Here is a 16706-nt window from a genome sequence, read left to right on the forward strand (position 1 = left end):
TTGAGCTACGTGAACCAGAGCTTTGGCAACCAGCAGTGGTGGCAAGCCCAGAATAATTAAATGCCTGAGTGGGTGCAAAATATAACTATTTATCTATAGTACATTATTTTCCTTTTTCTACTATACATACAGAATTGTAATTGAAGCGCTGTCAATTGTGTTCATGTAACGTATATCATTTTAACAAATGAATAATACTAAAACACACCCAGTCTGTGTCTAGGTGGTGACAGAGCAGACGGGCGGCTGCAGAAACAGGTGCTCCGATCGAGTTGTGTCATGTTGCGTCGGCTGTTGAGACTCAGACGAAGTAGAATTGCTGGGAGTATGTGTGGTTTTCCAGATGGGTAACTTTTGCCTTTCTTTGCTATCCAACTCCATCTAACAGTCGTCAAGGTGCTTCTTGCTGCTCTGCACACTTATGCCTCATATTGAAGACTGTTTGAATGTGTAAACTTCTTTCTTCAACCGCCGTTATGTCTACTTTGCTCTAGTTTTTACTCTCCACTTTAGTCAGTGCTAACTGACTAAAGTGCTAACTGACTAAAGTGCTAACTTCGAGATAGGAAATCAATTTGATGAATTGAAATGTATGTTTTTAATTTTCAAAAGTTATTTTAATATGTTCGAAAGTGTCACTTTTAGTCATGATACGACATGACAGCAAGCAAGTGAAATGATCGAAGCGCCATAGTTGCTTAATTTAACCAACATTGACTAAATCCAGTTGATTTAAACTGCCGATTATAAAATCAGTTCTCTCAACAGTGAGGACATTTGTAGATAATTGCTATCTCTAAATGTCATATTGTGAAACATTTTAGTCTTGTCAAATATCGCAGTAATATCAGTGGACCATGGAGGCAGTAAAGTGTGGCTTATGCATGTGCACGACACACTGATAATACAATTAGGCCCAAAATGAAACACATACCACAATCCATGAACACCACTCACCAATATAAACTCACTGCAACTTCCACTCCTCCAAGAACAACAATCGGTACAACTGGATAACCTGCGATTGGACCGCTTGATATTTACAACACCACTATTAACCGGTGCTGCTCTTCAAGTTTCTTGATGTTTCTCTCGATACAGTACCATCACTCACTGACTTCCAGAGCAGTAAATCCTAGCGTCGCAGCTCTAGGATCAGCTTTTTGTCTCCGCTGCAAAAAGCAGCAGAGTCTGGATTACTGCAGCGTCCCACACGGTGCTCTGACGCAGCACTTTGGACAGCAGGCCGAGGTGAACAGACATCCATCATATGCGGTTGCAATTGTAAAGTCGCATGGTCCCAATGAACACTATTCTGATCAAGATACAAGCGGCACATGAATATGTTCCACTCTAGCGCAACTAACAAGAAGCTAGTTTCTGCAACTCAGTCGACACCGTGTGAAGACATTACATAAGAGTGCAGCCAGGCTTCCACTACCTCTTTGATAATGACTGCAAGTCTGCCAAAGCCTAAGTCAACGCAAATTAGCCCATCAGGCAGAAGGGAAAATGGGGGGGTATTGGAAAATGTTCCTTTGGGAATTCAGCTAATACCTCAGTTTTGGAGCTGGCAGGGCTGAAGAGCCGCGTCCTACAAGCCCGGTGGTTAGCAGTTAACCTGCCCAAAACAGCGCTGACAGCAGGTAAAGCATTTCATCGTAAAACCAAACTACTTCAATGCATTATGCTTAAGACTTTCCTCTTTGACAGTGCTTATAGTTAGGGCTGGCTCTGGCTTGCCTTGGACCGGCCCATGGACAAACTGGTAGAGGCAAAAACTACAGGGGGACTTCCTACACTGAGCACCTCTCTCCTCCTCTTCTTCACCTCCGTCTGTATGCATTGATGTCCCATTAATGCTCATTACTAACTTTACTTCTTCCCCGGAGTATTTGTGCTTTCTCGCCTCACAGGATGACCGCAGTTTTATCGGGACACTGGTTCTTCAACCAGCCATGGCCCTGCTGACACCGACTACGATCTTCATTGTTAACATTATTAATCCCATTACCGATACCATTAATGCACAGTACTGATTTTGTCTCTTCCCCGGAGTCCTTGTGCTTCCTCTCCTCACAGGTTTCCATGGAGCATGGTTTCATCTGGACCCTGGTCCTTCCTCCTACCATGGCCCTGCTGACTCCAACTGCTAATATCAGTTTTATTATTACTCACATTACCATTTCATACTACAGATACCATTAATGCACATTATTGACCTGCTTCTTCCCCAGAGTCTCTGTGCTTTCTCGCCTCACAGGTTCCTGTGTATCCGGGTTTACCTGGACCAGGTGTTGCCTCCTGTCGTGGTTGTGTCATACATTGAATGTTTTTTGGGGAGTTTTTCCTGTTCTGATGTGAGGGTTCCGGGACAAGAGGATGTCAAATGTGTACATATTGTAAAGCCCTCTGAGGCAAATTTGTAATTTGTGATTTTGGGCTATACAAAAATAAATTGAATTGAATTGAATTATATACATATACTACTGTATGTAATTGACACATTTATCCAGACAGTATATTAAGCATTGAGGTTTAATGATGTCCGTGGAGAGATTTAGAATACAAACCATCAGACACAACAAAAGATTTGCAGTTTGTAATCTAGTTTGGGCATCTTAATATTTTTGCCCAGAAATGGTAATAAGAGCTTCTTCTACTCCGGAGATATTTATCACCTGCATATTAAATATTTCCATCTAGATACGTCTATACCCTTGCTATTGTATTCAAATGACTGATCAACAGACTAGGGCTGGAGCAATTCATAAACATAATCGTTACATTAATCAGTACAAAATAATCATCAGATGCAGAACTATACCAAACCCAAGTCCAAGGTTGCACTTTCTTTCTGTCTAAAAAAAAAAAAAAGAGTCTGCAAAGCTCCGACTTGAACAGGTGGTTGGATTAGCGAGTCGCCAAGCTGAGGTGAAAGGTCATCCAATACACCTGCACCTGTTGCGACTCGGAAAGACATTCAACTGCAGCTGTGGCTACTGCAAGCCATCACAAGGCAGCAGTATCACACACACACTTGGTCTGGGGCCAGGTTACAACTGGACTTCATCCAACCGAGATGTCGTACTGCAGCGATGTAACACAGCTATAGCTTACGAGCATGAGAAATTGTGTTGCCAAATGTTATTTAATACCAGATATGACCTCAACATACAGGTGGGTTACAGTGGTGTGCATCAGTGTGTAATTCACAACAGCAGTATTTTCACTCTCTAGTGTCTCAGCGTCCTTACACTCCCCACCATCGCACATCCAGACACCTACCCGACTGTTTTATTAGAGCCCGTCTCAGGGCTGGCTAACCTCTCAGCCTGATGATTTAAATGAAACCTTTTGTCAGTGTCCTGCTCGAGTGTTTAGAACAAACTGAGCGAGCAGTCAGTCAGGACGGCCATGTTTGGCTTTGTAGACTAGGGAGGGTTTGGGAGAGAGAAGTTACACAATACAGCTGGCTGCTCACGCCAACACAAATGATTTACTGGCCAGAGAGAACTGGAATGAAAGACAAAGATGCAAGAGAGTGGCATAATAACAGAAAGTGAGGAGGCGAAAGGAAGGAACGGTGAATCGCACCGAGTAATGGGAAAGTAGAAGTGGGGAGCGAGCAAGTGGAGTGGACACTGGTTTAGCCAAAGCCTCCTGGAGCCAGCCTGTCTCTGGATAATGAACAGCTGGAAATCATTAAAAAGAACAAGAAAATGAAGGAGGGTACAAAGTGGACGGTAAAAAGACATCCTGAAAAAAAAAATAGAGCCTTTTTAAGGTTCTCTCACCATGGACCGCCATCTAGCCTTGTGCTCAACCCAACATGGCAATCGTTTTCCACAAGAGAAAGTTAAGAGACTGGAACTGGAATCAACTGGAATCCTACATCAATAGAGAGCTGATACTTTATGAGAAAACAATTGCCATGAGCACGATGTCACTCTGGTGCCCTGTGTTAAATGATCCTCTCCACAGGCTTACGCAACAGTGAGCACCAACATAATAATAGACCACTGAGTTGAACACAAGGACTGTCGCCACTTGCTCCCAGCCTACATTAGTGAAAGCTTAAAGAACCTTACAATAAAATATAATGACGAATAAAATGAACTAAAATGATACATTTCTGATATAAGAGATATGACTTCTTATTGATATGGTCCGACTTGCACCAATTTCTCTATGCATTTCCAGGTCAATACAGTCAGTCCCATGAGCACTTTCTGCTCATCCAATCAAAGAGGGGCAGCTTGTCCCCCTTTTCTGTGTGTTTGAGAGGGCATACTGGAGAACATCGTTGTTTTATTGACTGTAATTTGAATCTAACAAGTCATTTGAAGACATTATTTTTAGACTCATTAGATCTTTTGGCTGTGGAACACGCACACACAAAAAGCTTTAAATGACACTATAAATAAAGATAAAAGACAATAAAAGTAAGTAGTGCCATGTAGATTAGTGGCCAACACCAGGCCAAACTCAGGAGTTTAAACAGGAGCGTTTAGAGACCAGACTTTGTCCTGAGCCAGACAGGGTGACTGTAAAGAGTTGAAGTGTTCAAACAGTGAAGTTCAGGAGATAAGATTTTTTTATCTTGGCCACATCCGGAATGGTGTAGTGCTAAAGCCAAGGCAAACCGTGACGAGCACAGACAAGGCACTGGAAAGTCCTGAAGGAAAAGGCCGGACAGAGAGCCTGATTGGTCGTAGATCAAGTGAAAATACAACCGAGCCCTTTCATTGTCTTCAGCTTCATCATACTCTCCCGGTAATGGTAAAGCCGCGTCTCTTCAGAAAGCAACGCACTCAGTTGGAAAGGGGAGCTGCATGTTGGGTCACTTGGAGGACAGCAAAGCCCTTCTGCTTAAGCAGAGCTGTACGATGTATCACAGACTACCAAATGGCTTCTGGGCTGATATCTGTAGAAGCTGCAGTCTGTTGCGTCCGTGTCGGGTCAATCGGCTCTCGTGAGAACAGAGTACGGTAGACTTCTCGGCTTGGATCCGACGGGGAAACTGTGGCTTAAATACATGCTGCTTGGTTTGGGTCGACAAAACTAGGCCTGCACGATGAGAGGAAAATCTGCGATAACATTGTTCAACATTACGATATAGATATGCCTTGCTATAAATAAACAAATATTGAAATGTGCATATTAGATCCTATGTAGGCCTGCTTCTTAGAATAATTTTAATTTTAAAAACAACTAAATGTTGCTACAGCAGCAACAGTAATAAAAGAAAAGTCACTATATCAACTGTATAATATCTCACTTTAAACCAATCTAAAATGTCAATAGACGAAATGATATTCCTGAGTGACGTTTATAAAGAATATAGAACACAGACATGAGTCATGAGTCGTGATTCATGTTGTCCTCAGTCGTCCCTGTGACAACACCGAGGTTCACTAGTCCGCACCGAGACGGCAACACCTTCATTACGCCAACAACAGCGCGTCACCGCTTCGCTCCAACCATTCCACCTTTCACAATAAAATCCCCGGTGACGTACACTAAATACAGGTGTATTTATAAATGATTGACTTTCACTTGTGAAGGTTTTATTGCAATCACTGACAGTAACAAGCGTAACTCGAGTAACAGTTAATCTTGAATTGACCTGGTTCACTTCACTATCTCCACTGCAGCCTCTATGATCTGCTGCTCACTGACTTGTGTGTGTGTGTGTGTGTGTGTGTGTGTGTGTGTAAAGCTCCTCCACAGCCCCAACACAGAGCAGGGGCTGCAGTGTGATAATAAGTACTACGGTCTTTAGCCCCAGGGCCGGTTAAATACAGGGTTTCGGTTATGTGCTTATTCATCGTGTTTCAGGCCGTCTTTTGCGTCACATATCGTTCTGACGATTAAAATACGATTTGCCGGTCAGCACCAGAGAAGACCTTGCCCTGTTGCCTTGACATTAGGGAAGCCATGTTATGGATATTCTCCCACTGGTTGATAAACTCGTGAGAACATCGGTGTGAACGATTACATTTTACAAGAAAAGATATTCAAGGATGACGCTCAGATGTCGAATCTGTTGCCGCACATTCAACTCTTGCTGGTCGGTCGTGATACCGGCACAGTGGTTGAAAAACAAAACTGGGGAGAATAACTTCCTGTGTGTTGCAGCCTCATTGTGGTCAGCCTCCCCCAGCCCACAGCTCGGGAAGTCCTGGGATAAAACATTCCCCATTTCTGTATATGAAAACAAAAACAAGGGAATGTCCCTCTATAAATATAGTAAACTGGGCGACAGTTTTTTTTGGATGCGGGGGTTGAGTGGCCGTTACAGTGTTGGAGACCCTGATGATTACAAGCTCTATGAATGGCTGTTCCCATGGTTTTGTGGCTTTGTGCGATGGGAACAGTGACCCCACTGTAATCCGTGGCTGTTTACATTCCAGCAGATCAGTTCCTACTGGAACCATGGGGAAGGAAGGGCAGGGGTTAAAGAAGACTCTCACGCAGCATATCTCTACAAAACCAACACACACCTCACCCAGGACCCACACTCTGTAAACAAACCACAATGATCCAATATGGAGGGATTACAGTCTTATCAACACGAGCTGTGACCGACATCCAATTTACCCTTTTCCCTCTGAATCGTCTGCTTCTCTCTCCAATCCGCCTTTCAATCCTAAAGCATCCATCTATCCATCTTGTACTGTAACACAAACGTGTGTACTGCCGGCAGCCTTAGCTTCCCTCCCCACTCTGTTTCCCATGCCTTGCTGCGAGTGGAAGACTGGAGCGCCGCTATAAGTATCCCTAATTTGATGGCACGGGTTGGTCAGCCTCCACTTATTCCCTGCATAGTGTGCCTGAAGGCAACAACACAGCACAGAGGCCCTGCCCACTCATCCATTCCCTAGAAAGCTATCGTCATACCCAAACCAACAAAAGCTCCTCAAAATTGGTTAAAAATAGCCCAGTTTAAGCATGTTTCAGCACATCAAAATCTCTTACAAGTTTGAGGGCAAACCTTGCTCAGCGGTTGTATGTGCTCGGGTCTGAAAGATGCAGGAGAGAGGCAACAGAATAGTGTGCCTCAGGTTAAAAGAACGCACAAATGTGTGTGGGAAACGGAGGGAAGTTCGTCGAAACTCTCTCAGTTCTTGGACTGTGCTGTGGGGCAGCGGTCCACTCTTACAAATCCAGTAAACACCGGAAATGAATCGAGTTAAGATGAAACGAGAATGACTTCAACAGCTGAAATGTCATCAGAACATCATGTTCTCTTTGGAACAACGAGGGATGCACAACTGCAGTCAATGCATTCTCAAGGCAAATGCGATTCAAGAGCCTCTGAATGGGCCTTTTGTGCAGTGCAACTCAATAGGTAGACTCACCGTATTTGCAGGTGTACTGTGCATGTTCAATCGGGGATAAATTGACAAGTATCAGAACACAAGGCGCAGCGTCTTCTCCAATGGCCTCCACATAAAGTGAGGAAATATTGTACATAGTCATAAAATAGTTTCAGTGCAAAATGAAAAAAAAACTGAGGCTGCAATTCAGTGTGAGCTCAGAGACCACAACAGAGATTGAGACATTGCAAAAGAGAACTATTTCATCCCAGATCACATGATGAGGGGGGTGTGCGAACCCGAAAAGGTTACAATTAGGTCAATGCGAGGTCAGTGGCAGCTGGGTGTTGCGTGGGATATTTAGGACCACATTAGCAAAGCCGTTATTAGAGTGTGGGTGTCGATCATTTGAACTCGCGCTGATGCCATTGAAGTGGCTTTGTTGAGGCTGAGTTCTTCACACCCACCTACCTGCCCTCACCGCGAGGCCATAATGGATTTTGTCACTTAAACACCTTGAACGGCGTAGTCGCACAGTTGTGTTTGGGCGGCCTCTGTTCATGTTGCTCATGTTTCTTTACCTCACCTCTGAGTGATTATAAGACCACTTTCTCTCAACAGTGTTAACTCGAGACGGCGAAAGCGGGGGTTTTTTTTTTTCAAACCTTGCAACACCTGTTCCTGACAGACTCTGCAGTCAAACCCCCGTCAGGTGCATTGAGTCACGCACACACAGCACAAACTACAACTCTGTCCGATACGGCCTTGCACACATACAGTGTCTGATGTTTTTCTACACTTAAACCTAGAAAGGCTTGCTCACCACATAGACAACCTCAGCCCACACACACTCATGCTTTGCTGCCACTGTGTTCCGTCCTGTATCCCCTTCAGTCGGGCCAGAGACAGCCAGAGCGCTCCACAGAACAGAGAATAACTCTCTCCCATGTTACACATGCCGTGGTAGACGGCCGCTGGACAAAAGGGACAAAACATGTTGCCTTGGCAACGCTCCCCTGAAATAACTGCGTTGGTTTGCTCCGGGAGAATCTAGCTTGTACACTCGGCGAACACTGGAGGCTGAAGCGACAGCGAGTACAGTTATCTCAGTTCCACAGCTAATAAAATGTAAAGTGCTAGAATTCAGCCTTGGACACTCTCGTCTTCGGAGGTCTACGCCAAGAACGATCGCTGAGAGCTGCACTAACACATTAGCCTTGCATGGCAGCACATTATCTATCCTGGCCAACATTTTTGGCTATTCACCTTCTCCATCCTTCCAATCAGAGCACTTTTTCCCTCTTCATCTTGCCCATACTGACGCTACACTTTCACTGACAGCTCCACAAAGCCACAGCGGGTCTGAGCATAAAATGATGGCAGTGGTGCGTCGTGTTGGGTGTTCACTGTAGGTGGTCAACGCCAAATCGATGGCTTTAAAAACTGTGATCCCTCCCAGGTCTCCGCCAACCCATTCCTTTCCCCCAGAGCCATGCCACATCCTGCAGGTTGGAACCGCACTCCATCTGGGTTTGGTTAGAGCCAAGACACAAGAGTCATAAAAGCAAGCCGAGAGGAAAACGGAAGGGGCACCTCCTCATCTACAACCCCAACCAGTGCTCTCAGATTGGGGCTCTGATGTGGTCTGGAGCAACGTTGTACTGTCTTTAGATTTGACCCGATGTCATTAACAATACAGCATTTAAACTGATCTAAGTGTCAAGTCTCTTTCTGGTATTCAATGTTGATCGTAGCAATCAGAAACATTTTGCACTGAACATTGTAACCGCATGTTATATGCATACTACTGCATACTTTATAGCTGTGTGTCAAATTTCAAAACCATACCCATCATCCAGTACGGGCAAATAACTTCCTGCACATCAATGGTGCAATGAAGTATTGGATTTTGGCATCACTGCACAAACACAATGTTGCAATAATAGCAAAACTGAGATTACTTCTAAAAAGGCAAAACAACACGGGCTACTTGGATTTGATCACCAGTAAAAAGTCACACACTCAAGCTGCTCTGGTGTTATTAATATTTCTTTAGATTCAGACCACGTTTTGCCACTATATGTATTTTACGTCATTACCTTCACTGTCTATAAAAGTGAACACGGCATCAAACTGTATTTTATGAAATCCTACAATGCCGATCAGATTCTAACCCTATAGAATCTGCTGTAACCCAAATATTTTACCTCTTTGTCCACAGAAAACAAGAGCCAGATCGCAAATCAGTCAAGTTTGTGCAGCCGATTATTCAACACTTAGCAATTATTCTAATGGGTTGTGTGACAAGTGAGGTTCTATATTTAGTGTCACTTGATATTTTCCAGCTCGAGACCCTTGCTACCCCCTCCTCTCCTTTTGATCCTTCATTCAGAGCGGAGATGAAAAGATGAAGAGTGACATCGAGAGAGAGAACGATGAATGGAAAGAGCACATCCGCCTCTTTCCTTTGTCTCTTCCAATAAACACACAAAATGCAATTCATTGGATAGAGTTTGACATTTTGGCCAAACTTTGTTTGACATGTTTAGTACAAGAAAAACCTTGGTTTAAGTTAAGAAAAAAAACTAAAAAACTTGGATGCAAATAGCCTTTCCACTCAACATGTAGCGGATTTCTATAGGGGGAAAGAAATGACCCTGAAGGGCACAGTAAAGAAGAACAATCGACACAGCATCACAGCTCCTGCTGCTTCTGTTACATAAAGCCTCTCAGCACATCGCTCCTCTGCCAGAGAATGCCACATACATAGGGTCAGAAGCAACAAAGCAAGTGCTGTTTCAACTACTTCTGCTTTCACCTCTTTTCAAAGCACATCCACAAAAAAAAAAAAAAAAAAAAACTGTGGAGTGCTGCTTTGGGTCAATCAATATTCAGCTTGCCCACGTGCTGCAGTGCATATAGAACCAACAAACTAGTATTCACACAAGTGACCTAGAAACACAGGCAGTCTACATTTTAACATTAGAATTACTGACAGATATCCAAACAGCTGACAACAACACAGATCACTGAAGACATCAGTGTTCCTGGTATTGAGTTGTTTTTTTAAACTTATTTCTTTATTTTCAGAACAGGAAGGTACCATGAGGCTCTTGCACAACAAGGATGTTAGCCACTGAAACCAACACACACAGCTCGTCACATGACTTTCACCATACGCTGTCACTCCATTCCCTTTGACACCGCTGCGCTAGTTAGCTTAGTGCTTAACACATTCGCAAATGAGTCTGTCGGATGAGAAGAGCGCTAATGTCAAGAGTGAGGCGACTGCCTGGTCGTGGGATGTATATTGTAGTAAATCAAGCCACAGTAAACACCTACTGTCGATAATCACATAGTGGTCAGGGCCTGAACTGAAAAGAGAGCAGGCCCTTTATTGGATAACGATTGGAAAAACTATTAGGAGGAAGGTTTTTACTCACCATCTCGTCCAGAGCATAGCGCAGTAAGCCATGCTCGTAAAGAATGAAGAACCTCCTCTGCCATTTCTGCATGAAAGAAGACATTTTTGAATTGCTGACATCATAGATATAACAATCATAACAATCCCAGAAGTGAGCCACATCAGCATTTTGTAAAGAACGAAGCCACATGTGAAAAAGATTGCGTTCTGAAAGCTGTATTATATTTTACACGAGCCACTTTTAGCTACGACAGTTTAACAAAGCAGCTACTGTTAGAAGTGTGGACAGATGTTCGGTTTATAAAGGCAGATTTTTATTGCTGGATCTATAAATAAATCCGTCCATGTTGCAATTAAAATCTTGAATCTTTGCCACTAGACTGAACTGCACACACATACAACCCATAAATACACAAGGGCTAGCACGCTTTTGGAAACAGCTGCCGTGCAGTAGCGTCCCAGTCCGTGGCACACTTTCTACGACATCACAACTTCAAAAAGGGTTTCAAGCTGGCGGCAAATCAAGATCGTTAGTAAAACCCCTGTTTTTCAATGTCACAGCTGAATGAATCCGTCTTACAGGATATACATGTAAAATGCACATAACCTTAAAAAGATGATATCAGACAGTTTCACGTCAGTGTTTGCCTAAAACACATGTTAATGGATCTCAGCCTACTGGGGAAGATGAAGCCTATCATAGTTTTTTACATCGTTAATTCTGCCAATATTTGAGCAAATGACATGGTGACAGTTTACATTGAGCTCTTCTACTCATTGGCTTGATGCGCTGCCCCCCCTCCCCTCCATAATGCACCGTTTTGTCTCAGTGTTAAATATCCTGGGCTCCAATTCCAACAGAGCACAATCCATGAAATATTGAGAGGTGCTTCGTAACCTAAAAGGCATCGGCAGGTCTCGATAGGGGTGCTGATAAGCTTCACAGTTGATGTTAAAGGGGACACTTCGGTCATATCCATTTAAGGTGATAGATAAGTGGCTTACAACCGTAGACCAGCATCCTGTCAGACTAAAGTGGTCCTAAAACATGACTCATCCAACAAGTCAGCTCTTTTTTCTCTGTCGTTTGTTTGTTGGTCAGTCGAAATGACACAGCCTGCTCACCTCAGCACTACAGGCCACCAATTATACATCGGCGGAGAAAAGCTGATTGTAAGAATCGGCCGAACACATCAGCGATTATGTCAAAGCAGCGGCGGTCTGTTGACAGGAGTTGAGTTGAAGGATCCAGAGGTGCTTTTCCCCCCCAAAAAAAAGAAAAACATATGGAAGCCATCAGTGTGGCTGTGAGAACTTTTCCTTCTCCTCCCCCACATTCTCTCTACTCCTCTTTGGGATGTACCACCACAGTATAATCTGAGAGCTGATAAAGGAAGCGGCGCAACAGAGCAAGTCTCCCATTAGATGGTGTTAGGGGAGCAGGACCCGTGAAATAAAGTCAATATTGGGCTCATTATTGCTGGAGAATGGGACGTCTTCTGATAGAGGGCCAAGCCTCCCACAGGAAGCTGCTGAATCCATGAAACAGCTACAGGAGCCACAATAACCAGACCTCCTGTTTGTCAGATGTCACATGAGAAACTAAATTCAAAAGAAATGACTAGCTTCTCAACTCACTCTTGGTTTGAGCAGCAGCTACAGACAATGGGTCAAATAGAGTCAAAAAAAAGTTGAAGAGACAAAACTGTGCTCCGTTCTGAACAGAACCAATTTCTAGTCGAGCAAAGGAACCACTTACCCGAGATCTGTGTAAGGGATTGTCAAAATTTGTCCCCTCTGGTGCCAGCAGCAACCATCCTCCATATATAGGCTTGGCCTGGTGAAGGAAAACACAATTACAGTCTTGAAAGCAAACACTTGAACAGGCACGTTAACATGTCAATTGACGGTTCAATTGTGCACATTTGAATTCACTGTCGATTATAACTGGAGGCGAGTCGCTAGTTTCAAACTGTGTCCCAATATCAGCCAGGGTTACAAGGACACACACACACATTTTAGCTCAACCCCAGGAAGGTGTGTATTGGTCACTTTGACTGCAGGCTACATTCTCCAGCTGGCTGTATTCCAGAGCGCCATGCTGCCCTGGGAGAAGAAAAAAAAAAAGAAGGAAAGGCTAGCACACATGATTTTCCCTCTGATCCTCTAAGTGGGCGGACGGGTGGGTGGAGGGGGGGGGGGCGGCAAGAGGCAGAAGTTAGCAAGAAAAACAGTGGATGAGAAACAGTGGAGAGAAGCGGCACAGAGCCCGAGAGCTTTTTGTGGCTGCAGATTTGCAATTCAAACTCGCACTGAGAAATGCAAGTTGGCCTGGCAGTGTTTCTTAAATCGTTCTGGTACGCACTTGAACTCTAGCCATACCAGCTGTCAGCATTTGTTTGCTGAGCCAAAAAAAAAAAGAAAAAGTTCTGCATAACCACTGCAAGGTTGTGTGTACAGGAGCACGCATTTTTACCAAATAAATAGGTTTGCACTCAAATCTTACCGACACGTCAGGAGCTTAAGAAATTAAGTCCCTTACGCAATCCAACAACATTCCCAAGTCTGCGGCACAAAACAGCCAACGAATCAAGTGTAAAAGCTCTGACATTTAAAGCCGCCCGGCAACCCGGCGTCCCTCGATCAGTGGTTTTGATTACAGTCATAACTTCATCCCATGTAAAGCCAAATATAATCCACTAAAATCGTGTTTTGCTTTGACGACACGAGGTACGGCATATTTCTCAGCTCAGCGATTTTGTAAACAAAATGACATCATCGGAATTATCAAGCAGAAGTCCAGCTGTAACCCTGGACAGTGAAGAGCTTGGGCGGGAAACAATATCCAACTTTTGAAAGACAACCTGAGAAGTGACACATAAAAGCACCGTAGATAAGGTATTTGATAACGTGGCTGCAGGAAGGAACAGCTGGAAAGAAGTGTCGAGCGGGAATCACACCAACACTGGGACACTAGCGTGCTCCTGGCTTTAGTCTAAAGCCGAAGGAGGAACACTGAGACCGAGCGTCCCATCTCTCCTCACATGACCCGACAGCAGCACAAACGACAAGTCATCCCGGGAGAGAGAAACAGACGAGATGTATCTGGGCCATTTCTTACCCTTCACCGAGTCAGTCGATCAACGGAGCCATTTGAGTGTGTTTGCGTGTGTTCATTTTGCAATGCAACCCCCCCCCCCCCCCCCCCCCCAACCAACATCTTATTACCCCACACCATGAATGAATTGGTGGGGCAGCAAATGAAATGGAATGAAAAACAGTTCTGGATTGAAATAGATTGACTGGCCCTCATGTTCTCGTAGTACGACTCAAAACAATGAACAAGGCCAGCCTGCCCCCGGGTCTCTAGCCTCTGACCACCGACGTTAACCTTTCACTGGGTGCAGTCATCAAAGGAACGAGGTTCATAGCCAGTGGGTCAGAGATTCCACAGAAGAAGAACAAATAATCTCAAGACGATTTCCATTCCAGCAGAGGAGCCATCGGTCACGACGGAGGGAAATTACAGGGAAATGTGCACAATGTCAGTTCGATGTTATCGTCCTCCTCACCCAGCCGCGTTGAAGAGATTACCAACAGAAGAAGCATCGGTCACAGAGGTGCCGTTCATAATAAACAGAGTGGACATCGGCGACTCTTAACCTGTCCCGTTAAAACAGCTTACCCGAAGAAGTGATCACGATAGAGGCCAACGGAGTTCAGTGTGCCCTGATGTCACACTGTCAACAACGCAGTCCAGTAGGAAGCATCATCGGGACATCTTTATTTGTGAATATGGTAATGGAACATAGCAGTGTGATTTTTTGACAGGCACCAACACTCCAATTCATTTAGGACTGAACTTGACAGCAGTGTGGCAAAGAATAAGGAAGAGATTATAGCAAATTAAAAAGATTTCACAGATATAAGGAATGCAGCGAGGCCTATATCTGCATGAACTGAGGGCAATATATGCGCTCGGGCTAGAAACGAATTATGTCCAATGAGCCTGACCTTTGCAGTTCGTGGGCTATTGACACATGACAAACAGTTTGACATGTGCACATCAAGCGGACGAGTAAAAAAAAAACAGGCTTCCACGTCTCCTTTAATATAGGTTAAGGTTGCAAAGACGATATTAGTGGAATATTCAATGTTAGAAATGAAAACATGAGTTCACCTGATTCAAGTCTTCGTCGTTCATCAAATGGGATTCTCTGGGCTTGAAGCAGTTCTGGCATTTACTTTTGTTGAATATGTTGGCTTGAAACTTCCGACAAGGATTGTCTTTGAATGACATGACTCACGGAGAAGGCGACACTTGATGAGACCAAAGAAAAAAAAAAATCAAAAAATCAAAAAAGTTCTTCTTTGAAAAACAAAGAAACTCTAAATTCTCGCAGCACAAAGCGTCGAAGTCAACTTGCTGCTGGTGAAATATCACAGGACAACTTTCTAAGAAAGGAGCTTGAAGTCCATTAAATAGGAAATAGCGTGGTGTTCACCTGTCCTGTGCTACTACCTGAGGCAGAAGTTAAACCTCCCGTTAAGTGACATCTATGATAGCCATCTTGCCTGAGGGGGTCGCCTCCCGCAGCTAACGCTGACCTGCTAACTTTTGTTTCTGTGTGCAGGCGTACTAAGAAGTTGTCAGGTGAGTAGTCGAAAGCGCGGACAGGTGTGCGCGGTCTGTCCCTTAAAGACGTCCCCCGGCGAGCTGTTGACGTTTCACAGGTGACATTCCGGGCCTCGAGCTCACTGTCCCGTCAGCCTCCATCGGGCGGCTCTACCGAGGGAGCGAGTCCACTTTGGCCGCTCTCTCTCCGTCTTTCTGCAGAACAAGTGACACCGCATGCATTGCCGTGAAATCTAGTTAACGCGTCTAACGTCTCTCTTCAAGGCCGAACACCGTTATCCAACTTCACGCACGCCATCCACTCGGCTGTCACGCCGTCGGATCCGTTACGTCGGGTCCCGTTCGTCGTAGCACCGTTCCCGCTGCCACTGGTACGAAGTCTGCGGTTGATTGTTTTCGTGAAAATCCTCGTTTGGGCCGTACAGCCGGGGAGGTGGAGAGCCGGGGAGGTGCTCAGGAATGAGTGGAGTGGTGAGTGACAGCAACCTCGACCAATCGCACGCGCCCACAACGGAGGCCGTGTGTTAACTGTCCAATAGAAATCCTCGAAAATCTCCAACGCTCTCGCTCAAGCTAGGTGGGCTTTAAAGAGCCCGCGATAACAAATAACAACTTCTGTGTAAAACTGTGACGTGATTCATATGAGCCTGAGATAATATTTGTCATTCCCAACTGAAGAGACAGACTGTGGGCTACGTTTATTCAGGTTACCCTAGTTATTATAGAGCTTATTCCTTGCTTTTATTCGGGGGTGGGGGGTGTTGTGGTTTGTTAAGCTTTAAAATCCATAAAAGCAGGACAAAAAAGCAACAACAAAACAAGTAAAAGAAGTGTAACTATTTGTCCAAACATTTCTAATTCTTTCCTTTTGTCCAACATTAAACAATTGGTAAACAGTCAAAACTGTGTTCCCTCAGATGAAAATGTCACAAGGTAATTATTGAGGTTTTACTTGGTAACGATTATATTTAATCTAAACATGATAACACCTTGGTTATTTGAACTTTCGTGTGTGCATGCAAAAGTCTAAATCCATATAATGCACTGAGTAATACACAGAAGCGTTTCTTTATGACCTACTTTTAAACAAATGAGAGCAGGCAAACAAAAGCTCACGACATAAATGTCATCATGTATCTCTAATGTTGTGTATGTTTTACTCATAACATGACACAACACTCTGTAACACTATAGTCTTGGAAATTCCAGTTAAAAATGATTGATTTATTATATTTGATAACAGATGCAGAGCATGAATGAACACTTTATAATGTTTCCATTTGTTTCCATTATCTGTTTTATTATTGGGGCTGATATAGTAAGT

The 16706-nt window shown here is 44.1% G+C and overlaps 1 protein-coding gene across 2 annotated transcripts in view; it reads right to left on the reverse strand.

Moving 5' to 3' along the window:
• Positions 1-15747, reverse strand: part of LOC306795145 (myosin phosphatase Rho interacting protein) — a 43232-nt gene extending 27485 nt beyond the window's left edge. Inside the window, exons 1-3 of one of the 2 annotated variants that reach the window (XM_079293542.1) lie at positions 14927-15747; positions 12506-12583; positions 10766-10831 (exon numbers count right to left, since the gene is read on the reverse strand). In XM_079293542.1, the coding sequence (XP_079149668.1) occupies positions 10766-10831; positions 12506-12583; positions 14927-15046 (264 nt within the window). In that variant the 5' untranslated portion in view covers positions 15047-15747. The remainder of the gene's footprint in view (positions 1-10765; positions 10832-12505; positions 12584-14926) is intronic. The other variant, XM_079293543.1, reaches the window with a different exon arrangement.
• Positions 15748-16706: the final 959 nt, after the last annotated feature.

Source organism: Melanostigma gelatinosum (assembly GCF_949748355.1).
Source record: "Melanostigma gelatinosum genome assembly, chromosome: 21".
Classification (NCBI taxonomy): domain Eukaryota; kingdom Metazoa; phylum Chordata; class Actinopteri; order Perciformes; family Zoarcidae; genus Melanostigma; species Melanostigma gelatinosum.